The 18013-nt window shown below is 34.5% G+C and overlaps 1 protein-coding gene across 2 annotated transcripts in view; it reads right to left on the bottom strand.

Moving 5' to 3' along the window:
• Positions 1–18013, bottom strand: part of CWF19L2 (CWF19 like cell cycle control factor 2) — a 138716-nt gene that overhangs the window by 35311 nt on the left and 85392 nt on the right. For both annotated transcript variants that reach the window (XM_058289437.2, XM_058289438.2), the window contains exons 11-12: positions 12904–13020; positions 11153–11290 (exon numbers count right to left, since the gene is read on the bottom strand). In XM_058289437.2, the coding sequence (XP_058145420.1) occupies positions 11153–11290; positions 12904–13020 (255 nt within the window). The remainder of the gene's footprint in view (positions 1–11152; positions 11291–12903; positions 13021–18013) is intronic.

Raw genomic sequence — 18013 nt, forward strand, 5'->3', positions numbered from 1 at the left:
CCAATGTCCACAGAGAAAATGTGGAATGGGTGTGGGAACGGTAGCCATGGGGGCTGCTGGGTGTGGGGAATGGGAGGAAGAGATGAGATGTGGAGGCGTTTTCGGGACGTGGAGTTGTCCTGGATAGTGCTTCACGGACAATTACGGGACACTGTAGATCCCCCCAGGGCCCACTGGATGGAACGTGAGAGAGTCTGGGCTATGATGTGGACCACTGACTATGGGGTGCAGTGATGCTCAGAGATGAACTTACCAGGTGCAATGGATGTATCACGATGATGGGAGAGAGTGTTGCTGTGGGGGGAGTGGGGGGCGGGGGCGGTGGGGTTGAATGGGACCTCATATATTTTTTTTAATGTAATTTAAAATAATAATAATAATAAATAAATAATTTAAAAAAAAAAAAAGAGTGCCTACAACTGTAAGCAGAAGATTACATCCATCATCCATGTGGAATCTAATCCCCCTCTTGATCTAGAAGTGGAGTAGACATCACCATCCCAGGGTCCACAGGATGGAGGAAGAAAATATGGATTAGAGTGGACTTACTGATATTCTACTATAAAACTATTATGACTAGTAATAGAAGAAACTGTAGCACTGAGGTGGAGAAAGTGACCACAGTAGTTGCTGAGGACATGGAGAGGGAAGAAGAGATGTGATGTGGGGGCATTTTTGGGACTTTCAGTTGTCCTAAATGATATTTCAGGGTCAGATGCTGGACTTTATATATCCTGCCATAACCTACTGAATGTCCTGGGGGGAGAGTGTGAACTACAGGGTAAACTATTATCTATGTGATGCAGCAGTGCTCCAAAATGTGTTCACCAAATGTGAGGAGTGTGCCACAATGATGGAGGAGGTTGTTGGTGTGGGAGGAGAGGGGTGGGGGGTATACAGGAACCTCATATTTTTTAATGTAACATTTTTTGTGTGATGTATATATCTTCAAAAAAATACAATTTACAAAAATGATGGGATGGGTGGAGAGGGGGTATATGGGAACCTCATGGTTTTTATGGTTTTTTTGTTTTTTAATGTAACGTTCTTTGTGATCTATTAACTTTAATAAGAAAAGTGTAAAAAAAATTTTTTTTAATAAAAAAAAGAAGAATGGCCCAGATCTTCAGAATAAAAATTTTGAGTCACCCCACCAGGGAAGGAACCATGACCAGCTAAGGTGCTGCTGAGGGCAAAGGGAATATGAAATGAGTAATAGAGAAAAGTAGTTATATATACCAGCTAAAACCATGTGACCAGTTGTAGAAATTAATACTGTAATAATTATGAATTCATCCACATTTTGAAATGAATATGTAAGTGTAAACATGCATTTTTATTAGTCAAAAATTTTTGTTTTTTCCCTTTCCTATGTGACCAGCTGTAGAAATTATTATAATAATTATGAGTAATTCATCTGTATTTTGAAATGAATGTGTGAATGTACATGCATTTTTTTATTAGTCAAAAACTTACATTTTCTTCCCTCTTTTCTCCCTTTATCAAATAACATAAAATGTATTGAGTAGTTAACTTTTACCTCAGTATTTAAGTTACAGACTATCAAAGGGGAAATGTAAAACAGCTAAGAGAAGAATGGACATGACCCAAAGATGAAGAGATTTTATATTGCCTTCTGAGAAACGGTTAGCATGTTTTTGGTTATAGATAGGATAGCTGCATCAAGTTAGGCAGAAGCATAACTTTGCTATCTTATTTGGAGATTAAATATGGTTTAAGAGATACGTCAAGATAACAATGAACACGCTATGATTGCTTTCAAGTTAACTAGTCTGTACTACTTTTACCAGAACTCCCTCTCCTGTATGTTTTTGGCTAGGGTGGATCACAGAAGAAATTCTTGTGGGAGACTTGGAGGACAGAAATGAGGCAGCAGCCATTTTTTCACTTGCATACATTGTCACTTATCTATTAGCTCACAGGTATAAGGCAGCAGCTGGGTCTTCTCCTACTACCTCCTCAACTTCTACTCCAGAACCAATTGTGTATATTTAGCTCCTGGCCTCTACAGGATACCCATACAACCAAGGTCAGAGGCAATAAGAAATGGCACGTGCTTGGGTCCATCCTTGAAGATTCTAGTGGGCTCCAGCTTGTTCTTTCTTTACATCCATATTCTCTTCCCAACTGCCTGCACTGTGGACTTAAAGTTCTAGCATAATCAACAAACAAGCATGAGAGATTGCTTGACCAGCTCCCACAATTGCATAAGGTCAAAATCCCAGTAACAAATCTCTTTGTGAATATGTGTATTTTCTAATGATTCTCCTTCTCTGATTGAAATGTGACTCAAAGAGATCTTATGTAAACAGCAATAACAAGCTGCTCTTGTTCTGAAACTCCTTTAATTTTTTAGAATGTTCCAAGAACAAAATTTATTGTTAATTTACTTAAACTACTGTTCAAAAATAATACATCAAATTAAGATTATAATGTCAATTGTATAATATGATGGCTGAAAATTAAAGAAATAATAAAATAAGACCATCCTTTATGTTTCAGTCTACCACCTCTTATAATCAAATCCAAAAAAAAACTTTATAGTATAGTCTAATCTGAATGTAGTCAATCATCTGCCTTCTCTGGGTCCATGCACTGGTTGTTATTATAGAAAAGTTACTACGTTTTATAAAATGATTCCACCATAAACTTAGACACCCCACCAACCCCACCTCACTCTCAGTAGATAAAAGAGAAAATAAAAATTAAACAAGAATTTCCTCTTCTCTTACCACCAAATCTACAAACAAACTAGCAAACACATGGCATTTATTCCTTCCTTCTTGTTACAATGAGGGGGCGCATGTGCTCCTGTTTAAAATAATTCTGCCATCTGTGCACTGGATCCTAATCCCTATTTACATGTTCTGGATAGGACTGACTCTGCTGCCTGCTCAGATACACCACTCATAACTTCTCCCTCTTTTCCTTTACTGTTGGCCTTTCCAATCTTCTAAATCAGAACTGAAACTCTGAAGCATGCTAAAGGTTCTACTATCATAAACTCTGCTTTGTAATACATATGCCTCTGCCATCACAGTCACAACTAAACTTTTTGAAAATTTTGTTTGGAGAAAAAAATAAAGAAATCAGTAATAATTGCAGTGAATGATAACTGATAGAATTATGAGATATCAAATTATAACTAGTGTTTAGAATCTTCATTACTGTATAATGGTAACATAAGTCTGTCTGAACAGCCAAATTTTCCATATATCTGAAGGTTTGCCATTTAAACATAAAACCATTGTTTATTTTAGTCATTTTGAAAGGAAATGTTTCCAGTGTTATACATCACCCTGACTTTTAAAATATAATATATGGAACTTAATATTTTATGTTAGTATGGGATAATTACTGGGACAATTACTGGGACAATTACTATGGTGTGCCATAATTCAGGAATGAGCCTCACAGGATAAAGGGCTAGTTTCTTCTTTACTAGTTAAACCAATCAAGACGTCCATGATTTGTTTCCCTGCCTCTTTCTTTCTCATTCTTAGCTCTACATATACAGTCACTGGCAGTTTCTATTGCTACAAGCATTTTTGCTGGGTGTTGCCTATTCCCTAACCTTCAGCTTGCAGGTTTCATTATGCACCTGGTCTAAAACTAGATAACCAAGTACATTGGAATTGTGTATAACAAAAAAGTAGGGCTTTCGAAGCATCTTCTCCAGGTATTCAATAAACAGCTACTGATTTAGAGTAAAAATATAAAAGCTAGCCTACAATTCATAAACGTGTGATTAGGATAAGGAAAAAACACACAAAATGCTACATTTTGTAATCATAATGACAAATCACAGAAAAAACATTCATATCCTTAGCTTAATTCTCTGGTCCACAATCATATCTTAGCTAGAAGCAACTTTTTCAATCCTGTTTCTTTCACTACCAATTCATTATTGTGCATTATTGTGATGCTAAAATATTCATAATAATTTGTTACAGAAAGAAAATAAACTGAAAACATGCATTTCAAAATTAAGGTTAGTAAAAACCCAATCAAAGACAAACATTCCAACAAAGAATTCTTTTTTCAAATTGGAACCAGAGCTAACTTGGCAAAGACAAAGAAGAATAACAAATTTCAAGTATTAGCTTTTTGAAAAGTCTAGAATGATATTCATGTTTCAGTTACTCACATAACTACCAAATAAATATTAAATAAAGTTGACAGTCCTATGATACTCTGCCCACAAATAGCAAATAATCATTAGGTTTAAGCTGAGAGATAAATCTCAAATGAAATATAGCCTACTACAGCAACTCTCAGCTGACATACTGTTTCTAAAAATTGTTCTCTTATTAAATCATATACCACTGCAATGCTAGAAAGTCAGCAACTAAATAGATATGCTGACTGGATCATAATTTTAGCTACTAACTAAGACTTTGGGGGGAAAAAACATACACACACACAGGCAAACCAACAAAACTCCACTGAATGATGTTTACATCTTACAAGGTAATATGGCATAAGATTCAAAGTCTTTAGCTTCCAGATAATTCAAATCCCTTAAACTGAGTTCTGACTTGTTATCCTTATTCCTCACAAAACCTTTAAGGGTTAAAATTAAGATATTTGAAATATATAGTTTTTAGTATAAGAATGACTTACTCTTTCCTATGTGATTGTTTTTGTTAAGGAGGGGGAAAGTTGCCACGGCCTAAGACTATAGCATCGAAACTCTCAGGATTGTTTATTAATATAGTTTACTGAAAAGTTTAAAAAAAAAAGATTTAGGTTTTAGATTATTAAACATATAATGTGTATTTTAAAGATTAATTCCATCAGAAAATATATCAAGCTTTAAAGTGTCACAAACACAGAAAAAATAAAACTATAATTAGAAATGCAAACATCTTTTAATAGATGATAAAAATCATTTTGTTTTCTTACAATTTAAGGTAAAACTCTTAAATTATTTTGAGTCTTTTCTCTCTTTTACTATTCGATTTTTATCTCTTCCATTTCCCCACCTCTCCAGCTCATTTTTAATGCTCAGCAGTACAAAAAGGATAAAATTACAGCTCACAGTGCTAACAAAATTAATGAGGAAAGATGTATATAGACCTCATGAAGATGCGCCTGAGTTTACGTTGCCGAGGAAACACTGACGTCTTAAATTTTAAATGCGAGAGTTTATATTTAAAGCATGTTGAAGTTGATAGAATGTATTTTAAGAACAAGAAAAGCACACACAACTTATTCCAGAATACCAACAATTGACACACAAAAACTGTCCAAAGACAATTAAATTTAGTCAATAACCAACAACTATCCATCAACATCAGTCACTTGAAAGGCAGTGTTGTTGAATGAAAAAAGCTGGGCTGAGAGTTAAAATTGGAGGCTTCTGGTACTGGCTTTGGAAACTCATTAGCTGTAGGAAGTTGAAAAGTTACTTAACCTTGCATAAGACAGGTTCCTCATCAAAAAGAACCTACTATTTCCTTGTTTGTATTTTACAGAAAATCGTAATACACTGTCATCTACATTCTAAGGTGTATATATTTACAGTATGAAAAAGATAAACACATACTTCTTTTTCAGGATATTTTTAATTGTTTCCTTTTTCATTAACTATGTAGGGTATGGCCCGTTTAAAAAAACTATAGAAAAGATTTTTTTTTAAACCCAACTATTCCATTATCCAAATATAATCAAGTTCATTTGTGGCATGAAATAACTTTCTTACATAATAAGAAAGAAGATATTAAAGATTTAATGTAAAAATAAAAGAGAAAATGAGTATCATTTGAATTTCATAATTATAAGAAAAGGAGGGACAGTAAAAATTAAATAAACAATTAAATGAGATGGTAATAAAAATAAAATATCAACAGTAAAAGACAACAGGGTAGAATTGAACACTAATTAGAAATAGTATCAAACTTGGTGTCCATCACAAAACCTTTTTTGTCTCCCCAGTTTAGGTTAGGTCACCCTGGGGCTGCTCCCAAAAGATGGCTCTTATTTTTCATGGCAATTTTCACATCCATAATAACTGAATTCATTTTTCATAATAATTTATGTAATGATTCTTTTACCTCAGCCTATAAGCTTCAATAAAGGCCTAAGATCCATACTCAGGGGAACGACTAAACAAAGTACCCAAATTCAAAGAGATCGCCATAACAATGTATGTCATTTAGATCACCTACAAAAACAGGGATTGGCAAACCATGGCCCACAGGCCCAATCAGGCCAGTAGCCTGTTTATATGAAAAGAGCTTTGCTGAAATATGGCCATACTCATTCATTTACATATTGTCTATGGCTGCTTCCATGCCATAATAGAACAGATGAAAAAGAAAGCTACAAATATTTACTATCTGGTCCTTTCCTGAAAAAGTTTGCTAGCCTCTGTTCTAGACTCAGTAACTTCCAACTAAAAATATGAAGCAGCATAGGGTAACAAATGAGTTTCTGTGGTTTCTTCATGAAAATAAACTATATACCAAAGATATTAGTAAGTCTTAAAATGCAATAGCAGTACTTTAGTTCATAAACTTTTATAAGTGAGGGGATAAAATGTAGCATTTATAGACATGGCCAATAATCCAAATACATAATACTTTATATGCTTACTTAAACTTTTTAGCAGAGCTTATTTTCATTATTAAACCTACAAAAAATTACTTCTGTGATTAATTAACTAAATGATGAACTAAAAAAACCATGCCAAATCAGATTTTCCATAGCAACCTGTAATTCTATCAGTTCTATTACATACAGATAAGGACTGGCATTATTTTGTGTATTAAAAAAAAGACCTTTGTGCTTTTTTTATGAAAAATTGCCTAACATGATTCAAGCCTACCTTCTTCCTTCTGCTATCATATAAAAATCAATTTTCAGCCAAAAATAAAAAATAAAAACAAGCATGAAAAAGTTAGCATAGTTAATGGGCAGAAAAGGAGAAGGGATGGTGTACTACATTTTGTCAGTTGCTATAACCAAATTTAAATTGCCATTAAATGATGCAAAGAAAGCATTTTCTTGGATTAAAAAAATACCCTTATCAAAATGTTAATACAATACTACCTCTAATTCGACAATATATAAATTGGTCAGTTAGTACTTTTTAAAAAGATCCAGAGTCTATGTGCACTAGTTGCAAACTACTACACAGATAGAGTGCAGGGGTTCTTCACAAGGGGTCCGTGAGCTTGAATCATAATTTTAGCTACTAAGACTTTGGGGGGAAAAAACATACACACAAAAACATTCTTCTTGCAGGGACGTATTGGTACAGGTGTGATATATTTATTAAATAATACACAGTATAGTGCAGACTTAGTAAGGGGTCCATGGTTTTCACCTGACTGGCAAAGAGGAGTGTGGAACAAAAAAAGATTAAGACCCCCTGATCTAGTGTATAGGTTTATTTAATTCTATCAGTTTTGAATGACTTCTGCTGAAAATTATGAGGTGAATTACTAAATCCTATTAAGAACAGAACAATATTTATTTATAAATAGTGTGAAAAATGAAAGGTGGGAAAGAAACATTTATTAACTGTTATCTATGACTGCTGTCCTAGAAAGCTTTCCATAAATCCATTTAATAAAGATATTTCACATGACTATTTAATATAAAACATGTAATCTTATAAAATTGGAACATTATTTCTGCATCAATTTTTCAACTGGATTATTCCCATCAGCATACAAATATGATGCATTAGTGCTCATCTTTAAAACACACACACACCTTTGCTAACCCCATTCAATTACTGTTCCTCTTAACAGCAAATTCTTACTATGAGTATTCGGTAGGGTATATTCACTGTCTTCACCAGCTCTACACACACTTATTCATGAACCCAATATAAACAGTCTTTTTCCTTGCCAGACTCTGATGGTTAGGCTATTGCGTCAACTCAGCCAGGTAACTGTACCCAGTTGTTCGGTCAAGCAAGCACTGGGCTAATGCAAGGGCATTTACGGACTTTACTCACCAATTGACTTTACTGCAGTGGTAAATCACAGATAGCTGGTTATAATTACATCAGTCAGGGAGACTGCCATCAGCAATAAGTGATGCTTAACCCAATCAGTTGAATCCCTTAAAAGGGGAAGTGATTCCAGCATTGAGAGAGAACTTCCCAGCTCATCTTTGAACAGCCAGCATCTCTCAGAACTCATCAAGAATCTTCACTGGACTTTCATCAGAGCTCCTGGTTGCAGCCTGCCTGTGGAACCTGGACTTGTGCATCCCCACGGCTGCATGAGAGACACTGATAAATCTCTTACTATCGACAGATATCCCTTACTGATTCTGTTTCCCTAGAGAACCCTCACCAATACACGGATGAAGGAAAGCACACTTGTCACCAGAACTCTCCAAACTGCCAAATCCAATGGTCACATCTTTACCTGCATCTTACTCAACCTTTCAGATTTAGTTGGCACAGTTTTTCATAGACTTCTTCCCATCTTCTCTGACTTCTGAAACACCACTCCCTCTTAGTTTTCCTCCTACCTCACTGCCTGCACCTTCTCAGACTCATTTGTACAATTCCTTCTCTCCTTTTCCATATGATACTCCAGGACCTAGGCGTCTGACTTTCCCTTTAAGAATCTTCAGACTCTTAAATGCCATGGCTTTGAAGAGTATTTACATGCTAACAGGATCCAAATTTATATGGGAGAACGACCCCTACACAAAGCTTCAGGGGAAGTCACTCCACACCACCAAGAGAATGTCTAATAGGCATTTCATACTTCAAATGTCCATAATAGTACTTTTGATCCCTCTCCCCCAAATTTGTCCCTTCTCCAGTTTTTCCCATTTCAGTATATGTCATCAACATTGCCCCGAATGCTAATACTTCTTACCAGTTTTACTACTCTAATCCAAGACTCTATTACCTCTTATCTGGACTATTGCTATACCCTCCTAAGTGATCTACTTGATTCCACTCTTGTCTCTCCATAGCATCTTCTCAAAACAGTAACCAGAGAAATATTTTCAAAATGTAAATCAGATCATGACACTGCCCTGCTAAATACTTTTTAAAAAATGTACTGAAGTATATTACTCATACATAAATACATATAAACAATAAGTGTATAGTAACAGCTGTAAACTTAGAAAACAAACGAACATAACATCATACAGGGCTCTCATACCTCGCCCTACCACCAATACCTTCCATTGCTGTGAAACATTTTTAACTAATAATGAAAGAGCATCCTCAAAATATTACTACTAACCAAAGTACCTTTCATTTGGTGTATTTTCCTCCAATCCACCCTACTAAGTACTTTCAAATGGCTTTGCATCACTTAGAACAAAAGCAAAAGTTCTGACACCATGGCCCAAAAGACCCTAAAGATGTGGCCTCGCCTATGTTTCCCACCTCATCTTCTATTTCTCCTTCCCTTTCTCCCTCTAATCCCAGTCATACTTGTCTTCTTGCTGTTTCCTGACATTCTTCAAATCTGTCTCAGATCCTTTACATTTGTTATTTCTTCTGCTGGGAAGAAATTACTCCCTCACGTTGTTCAGTGTCTGCTGAAACCTCACCTACACTGAGGCCTGCCCTAACACTCTAATGAAAATACGACCCTATCTCCTTCTATCTTGCTTTACTGCTACACAAATATTTTCTATTATGCAGGGTATTATTTGTTATATAATATTTTATATTATGTATTTGTTCATTGTCTATCTCATCTATTAGAAATAAAAGCTCCTTGAGGGAAGAAACTTTGACTTAATCACCTCTCTATACCTAGCACATAGAATGGTGTCTGGCACAACTTGGGGGTTCAATAAACATTTGTTTGAAGAATAAATGACTATCACAATTTCTAAAAAGCATTTTCTCTTACATATAAACTTGAATGGACTAGGATGCCATTACTAAAAACATATTTCATTCATACTTCCACATAAAGTGGCCTCATTTCTAAGAAGGAAACTTCCATAAAATACGTCCTTACTGCATTCAATTTCCAGACCATAGGGATTTCTTACAATTCACTCCAAATAAACAGAGGGTAAATTATCCTAATGGGCTAAATTTAAGATTCCATACAATTCTTGGTAATCTGAAGAATAACTCTTTTGAAATTTAAACTCAAGTTTATTTTATCCCACACACATACACATACACAGAAACAGGGAGAGGTGGGGAGGGAGGGAGGGAAGGAGGAAGGAAGGGTCAGTCTAAGTTGGAAAAAGTATACAGAGAAAAGTCTCCTTTCCATTCCTATCCCCCAGATACCCAGTTTAGCCACATCAACCAAAAAGTAGTCATTGGTATTATAGAAAAGGGGTTGACAAACTTTTTCTGTAAAGGGCCAGATAAATATTTTTGGCTCTGAGGGCCATATAGTCTCTGTCACAACAACTCAACTTGGCCGGAGAGCAACAGCAGCTATAGATAATATGTAAATCACGTGCTTGGCTGGGTTCTAATAAAACTTTATTTGCAAAAACAGCTGATGAGACAGATTTCTCCCATGGGGTCATAATTTGCTGTCATAGAGCTAAATTTAAATACAATGGTTAAATAAAATACAGTGTTTCTTTCATTTAAAAAAAATACAACTTAATGTGTTTACGAAGGTATTGCAACAAAGAATGCTATTTGAAAACAAAAACCTAACCTGTATACTAAAAGTAATGAATTAAGATAATAATGCATATTTTTATATAAGCAGACTTAATATTATTCCAAAATGCCTTTTCTATAATCCATAATATATTATTCCAATTTTATTCTATGACATAATTATGAATAATGGGAAAAACATTAGAACAAGACAGACTAGTAACACAACTAGTACTAATACAATTTAATATGATTAACATGTTGCCAATTAAACCCTGGACCAAAACTTTCCCTTAAATGGTAAGTCAAATCTACAATTAATATGTCCACAGAACACATTAACAAACTAAACCAGTTCCTATATTTAAAACAAAATACCAGATGTATATGTCCCAATCAAATCAATTCCAAATATATGCTCCTAGTACATATTACAAAGGATTTTAAATAAAATAAAGCAAATCAAGATTAAAGAACCAGCTCTCTACAAAGTAAACCATTGCTAGATTGAATAACCAGTTTCTTAAAGTACAAAGGTAACCTAGGAATATATCTTACCTTAGATGCCATTCTCATAAAAAACCTGTTTTGATCTTCTGCTGTTCCCATCTTTTCATTTTTCACTAAATCATTTAGGCTCAGATTATCATCATTGTGAAAGTATCTGACCCTTTCTTTTTCCTCATGAGTTGGAACCTGTAACAAAATGAGCATTATTTATTTGGTGAAAATATGAAAATCTGAGGTATTTTTAATAGATTACACTATAAATCTGATAGTAAATGTCTAATCCCACCATGTATCACAATCTATCCCTCCACTTATCCCTATTCTCCTGGCTTCATGTGGAGGAACTTCCATTAGAACAATACTCCTTCCTTCTTCTGCCCCTTTAACTCTCCTCTTCCCCAGGAATGGAAGAATGACTTTATCTGATTGCTGAACTTGAAGGAAGAACAGAACTGTTCTATCCCTACTTTTCTCCTGCTTATAGTAAAAAACAAAACAAAAGAAAAAACCCTATCATTGTGGGTAGAAACCTGAAGTTATACAGAGACTGAGTAAATATATCTAAAACAAAGAAAGTCTTATTAGCAAGTCCACTTCCAATTTTTAAGTCCAAATCAAAACTGATATTGTGATCCACATCTAAGTCAATATTGGGTCTTCCTATCCATTGGTTCCATACCCAAATATGGAAAGAAAAGTGCTATTTATTTCTTACCAAATCAAACCTCCCTAATACTGCTCTCACATTCCCTTACTCAAACCTGGTCTTCAATTTCTTTGAGGTCTCTGGAACTATGCTCCCAATATCTTTTCCCAATATTACTGTTCCTAGCTTCACTAGTTTAAATTCTACATTCTATGACTTCATCACTCCTTGACCCCAGAACCTCAATCCCTGACCCTCTTTTTCTTTCATTACTCTCAAAGAAAAAACCCCTATCCTGATTTAAATGTCTGCCTTCTTTACTCCTACACCTAGACTGCTCAGTAGTATGCAACCCAAAAAGGGCCTCAGTGCCACCTGACAATGCATCCTAGTCAGTTCTTTCTGTCATTTTCTAGAACAAATTTAATACCTTACTATTCTCCTGTTTCATCTCTCTTCCAACCTCCTAATTCCTTCCATTACATCAGAAAGAGGTATCTAGCCCGCTTTCTATTTACTGGATGCATTAATTAATATCTCTAGCAGCATAGGCACTTAAAAACATTTATTCTGAATGAATAAATCTTCTATGGACCCAATTCCCACTTGTATGACGTTTCAAATTTTTAAAAAAACCTAATTTGGGAAAACGCAATACACTGTTTTTCCCATCTCAAAAGTGTGAAGGTGGTGCTAAAAAAATGAACTGCTAGAGCTGTAATATGTAAAAAAAAAAAATTGGTTTATAAAAGATCACATTATTTACATAATTACTAAAACATTACTCCATATGAATTCCCCAATGCCAGGTCCTAAATTAATTGTCTAACACAGATAACAGGTCTGGAAGACCAAGGTTTTTCCTAAGGAGGAAGCTTCAAACAAAGTCAAAGAAATTGGACACTAAAAGTAAAATTACCTTAAACTTTCAAAATCCACACTATTTGAAAAAAGGGCAGTTGAATCAGACTGTACTTTGCAAAATGCAAAGGGATATAGCTAAGAATAAAAGTAATAACATAATTTTCCCTTCTAATGTTTGCATTACAAAGCTACAATTTAGAAAATAATTTGAGATCATCTGACTCAGAGAAAGTCTTGAGAGAAGAAAGGAATTCTGAGTTAATACACAAAGACATTGTGTTAACTATACCATCTGTCTCCTCTGTCTTTGTCCTTTTGAGTCCAGAGATTTTCCTGGTGTGTTCACAGGCCATACTCTTCCAGACTGATCTGTTTTAACAAGGATCACTTCTTGCTGGTCCTCAGTCTATGGGAATATTTAGATACATTTTGAAATTACTGTGAAGAGTGCTGATGGTTTATATTTAATAACAAAAAAGGGATTAAAAGATTCCTACCTGCATATAATATAGATTATCTTTAAAAAAAACTGGAATTTTATTACCAACCATACTATAAAAATTATCATAATCTTTTCAAGGAAAAAAGTAGGGAAAAATACCAAGAATTTATTTTATTATTAAAAAATAAACAATCACAGAAGTAAACTTCAAATAAAATGTTCATCTAGGCAATATTAAAAGATGACAAAGTACCATTAGTCAACTAGCCTTTGTATGAGAGTATCCATTAACCTATGAAGCAGATGTCATATATAATGGATGTGTTCTCACTCTAAAGATCCTATTAAAATTTCATTATAATAAAGGAACTAAATGACAAAAAATTATTAAATTAGCTACTACAATGATACTATACACAACTTCTATTCTTTCTATTAACAGCCCTCAAGTGCTTTTCACTTTTATGACTCTACAGAAGAAGTTATATCCCATATACTTTTAAGTCATGATCTTTTTCCTACAAACTTTTAGCCAAAAACATGCCAGGCACAGCACAGAACAAGAGTAAACTTTATTCTGTGATTTCAAAAATGGATGCTATTGCACAGGTTACAATAAAGAATCATATAAAGAATATAAGGAACTACTTCATTAACAATCCATCTGATCCTCAGAAAGCTAAATATAGAACTGCCATATGATCCAGCAATTCCTCTACTAGGAATACATCCAAAAGAACTAAAAAGTATGACACAACCAGACATCTGCACACTGATGTTCATAGCGGTGCTATTCACAATTGCCAAAAGATGGAAACAACCAAAGTGTCCATCCACCAATGAATGGATAAACAAAAAGTGGTATATATATACAATGGAATACTAAGCTGCAGTAAGAAGAAATGAAATCAGGACAAGTGGTAACATGGATGAGTCTTGAAGACATTATACTAAGTGAAGTAAGCCAGACACAAAAGGACAAATATTGCATGGTCTCATTATTATGAATTAAACATGAAAAATAAATACATGGAATTAAAACCTAGAGTATAGGTTACTAGAAGGTAAGAGGAGGGTTGAGAAGAACTACTGATGTTCAACGTATGTAAAAGTTTTAATTAACTTGACTGTAAAACTGTGGAAATGGATAGAGTTGATGGTAACACATTATAGTGAGTAGCAACTGGTTTATAAATAGGATTGTGGCTTTAAAAGGTAGTCTGTGGAAGTAAATGTCAATAGAAAGAAAGCTAAGGAATAATCTAGGGAATGAATAACACAGTGAACCCAGAGATGGATGAAGATAATGATTAAGGGTAAAAATGCAAGAGAGCTAGAGCAAATGGACATCTCTGCTGCAGGGTGATGGGAATATGGAAAAGCATGGGAAAACTACAACTGATGTGACCTATAGACTGTGGTTAACAGCAATACTACAATATTCTTGCATCAATGTCAAAACTATACTGTGTTGATAATGGAGGTGTATGGGAAAAGTGTGCCAAAGGTATGCTACGGACCATGATTGGTGATAATGTCTAATGATATTATCTCATAACCTGTAACAAATGTTCCACCGCTATGGTGTTGTATGGGAAATCTACACATCTGTATGACTGTTTTGCAAGTTTACAACATCTGTAACAAAAATATGTATTTTTTTAAAATAGTGTGGATTGGGGAAAAATACACCAAACACAAGATAAGGACTGTAGTTGGTAGTAATATTTTGACAGTGTTCTTGCATAGTTTGTAACAAATGTTTCACAACAATGCAAAATGTTAGCAGAGGGGTGATGTATGAGACCCCTGGGTGATGCTATGTATGCTTATTTTGTAAGTTCACAATCTTTACTATACACTTACTGTTTATGCATGTTCATGTATGAATGATACACTTCAATAAAAAATTTAAAAATTTAAAAATTTAAAAATGGAGGGAAAAAAATCACTATGCTAAGTGTGGCAGTTTTAAATTATTTTATGAATCCCAAAAGAGAGATTATATTTGTAAACTAATCTATTCTGGGTATGATACCCTTTGACTGCATTAAATTCAGCTGAGGGGCATTTGATTAGATTACTTGATAAGATTTTGTTGTAGGGCTTTTGATTCAGTGAGACCTGACTGAAGTTAAGTCTCTGCCCCCTTGCTGGGTCTGATATAAATGGAAACACAGAGAAAGACTCATTTAGACAGACACAGGAAGAGAGCTCTGCCATTTTTGGTCCTGCCCTGTGACAGAAGGAAAGGGTCAAACAGCGCAGGCCTCCAGGAGGGATGAGCCATTTGCCTGACAGTTTACAGCTGAACTTGGGAAAACAGTGGAACAGCTGAGACTGATACAGAAGGCACAGAAACAAACAAGCTCTACGCCAGGGAAGAGAAAACTACAGGATCACTTAAGCATGAAGCCCAAAGAGGCTGGGTCCACAGAGCAGCTCAAGAGGAAAGGGTGAGCCCGGAGGGGAAGGCTGAAACCTGGGCAGAGATTGGCTGTCATCTTGCTTTACCACATGGCAACACACCAGGATCACCAATATCTGACTCTGGTGAGAAAGCATCTCTGATGGTGCTCTGGTTTGAACTTTTCATGGCCTTGTAACTGTACACTTTTACCCCAAATAAATTACCTTTATAAAAGAAAAAAAAAATCAATCTGAAACAAGACTAAAATCAATCACATTTAAATTTCCTATTCTTCTCAAATAGGAATTAAATATTAAAAATCAATTTCACTTGCATTTAAAAGAGATTTTGTTTCCCATTTACAGGGACAAATACATATCTATTATTAATTTTACGTTCACCTGAAAAACTAAATGAGTAGTAAGCATTATTTATCACTACTTTTGTTCCTCAATCAACAGATACCATATTTTAAAAGGATCTCCATTCACTACCTTACTGGATAATAGGGTTGGGCAAAACATTATAATGTGACTTCCAACTTTATCATATTGCTGAAGCTCATCTCCCCCAAAGGCCTTTGAAGGATTAAATTCAACAAATACTTTACAATTATCATCCTCTTTGATTTCACAGCATTTGATCTGTTTTTTTTATATCTTTCAGCCTGAAACTCTCCTCATTCCAGTTTTATTAAATATTGTTCTTTCCTGGTTCTTCCTTACCTCTGACCCATTCACATTCATTCATTAAATATTTTTGAGACTACTATTTCTAAAGTTACTAATATAAGTAAATAAAACAAATATGGTTCCTTATCTCAAGACAGTTTACAATCTAGTGGAGGCACTACTCTCTAATTTTTGGTATTTTAAAAGGTCAGTTTCACTTTTCCCTGCATTTCTAGCTCCTTCGCAAATGCTGATGATTCCAGAGGTTCCTTGTTTCCATCCTTCCAGACTGAAAATTATCGTTCATACTGTGAACAAGTTATCATATTAAACAAAATTATAATCATGTCACTTTGCTTAAAAACATGCAGGGACTCTGTATCAATTACTAGATAAATATCCCTCAAAGAGTGTTCCACAGACTATTGCCAGCCCAAGAATTGTTAAAATGTGAAATATTTATTACCAAGACATGATGAGATACAAAAACTGAGTGTTTATAAACTTTTATAGCAAGCTCATAAGTAATTTTATATTGATTGAATCTAAATAAAAATGGGGGGCTTATATTTTATATATCCTTTAAATTTCATTTTTCTATAATTCATTTTTTATTTTACTTTATAAAACTATTAGTCCGTGATGGGCTGGAAATTTTAAACTACAAAGTGAAAAGAGAGAGAAGCACTATACTAGATACTGCAATAAAGTCCAAGCATCTCAATATGGTGGCTCTATGGCCGTACCTTTACTTCCACTGCATGGAGCAACTTTTCCTTCTTGCTCAACTAGGAAACCAAGGACTTAGTCACAACCAATGCTCTGTTACCAAATTATTTTAAGCACCTTGATATCACTAGAGGGTAACTATTTGTCTAATAATCACCTGTCTTTCCTACTTTTCCAGGACCAAGACTAAGCCATATACTACTTTGTAGCTATAGTACGTGGCATAGTGTCAAACATATAGTGGGAACTCAATATGTGCTTGGTAAATTGAATTAATAAATGGGTGCAACAGATAGATTAATTAAACTACCAAATCTATCTTCTATTCCACTCTTTCCTCCCTTTTCCTACTTTCTGTTCCTTAGACTTGCCAATATGAAGAACACTAAGTTTTCCCACTTTGGGTACCCAAGACAGAGTACATTTTAACCATAAACTTGGCATTAAACCCAAAGAAAGAAATGAGAAGTCCATTCTACACAGAAAATACACAAAAGTACTTTCACAAGCCATGTGATTTAGTAATTTCTCTTTAAAGAAAGCAAAAACACTTTTTGATGAAACTAGGAAGCTTAAAATCTTTTCCTTTTTCAAAAGAATGTTAAATGATCCTGGTTTTAAAAATTTCCCCAACAACTGCTAGTTTCTCTGTTGGGTTTTCTATTTTGAAAATATTAAAAGTGAGTGATTAATTGTAAGCATTTTATATAGACACTTCCTTTAACAAACCTCAAAATGTTTTGTGACCTCTACTTCATTAATCCATAAAATAGCCTACTGGCTGACAAGAATCATGGATTCTTATTTTAAAGGACGGAAGGATGAAATAAATATTTTATATAAAGTTATAAAGTCTATCTGGTTTTTACACTATTAAATGGTTAAGAATAAATTACAAGACTATCTCATGACATACGTGAATTGTATAAAATTCAAAGTTCAGTGTCCTAATTAAAGTTTTATTGGAATACAGTCAGGCTCATATATTTACATATTGTCTATGGCTGCTTTCATGCTACAATGGCAGAGCCAAGCAAATGCAAGCAAAGACTGTATAACCCACAAAGTCTAAACCAACCATTGCACTACATGACTCTTCGGCTAATACAACTAATTCAAAATCGTTTTATTGATTCTCTTTTTTTTA

Source organism: Dasypus novemcinctus, chromosome 27, assembly GCF_030445035.2.
Source record: "Dasypus novemcinctus isolate mDasNov1 chromosome 27, mDasNov1.1.hap2, whole genome shotgun sequence".
Lineage (NCBI taxonomy): Eukaryota > Metazoa > Chordata > Mammalia > Cingulata > Dasypodidae > Dasypus > Dasypus novemcinctus.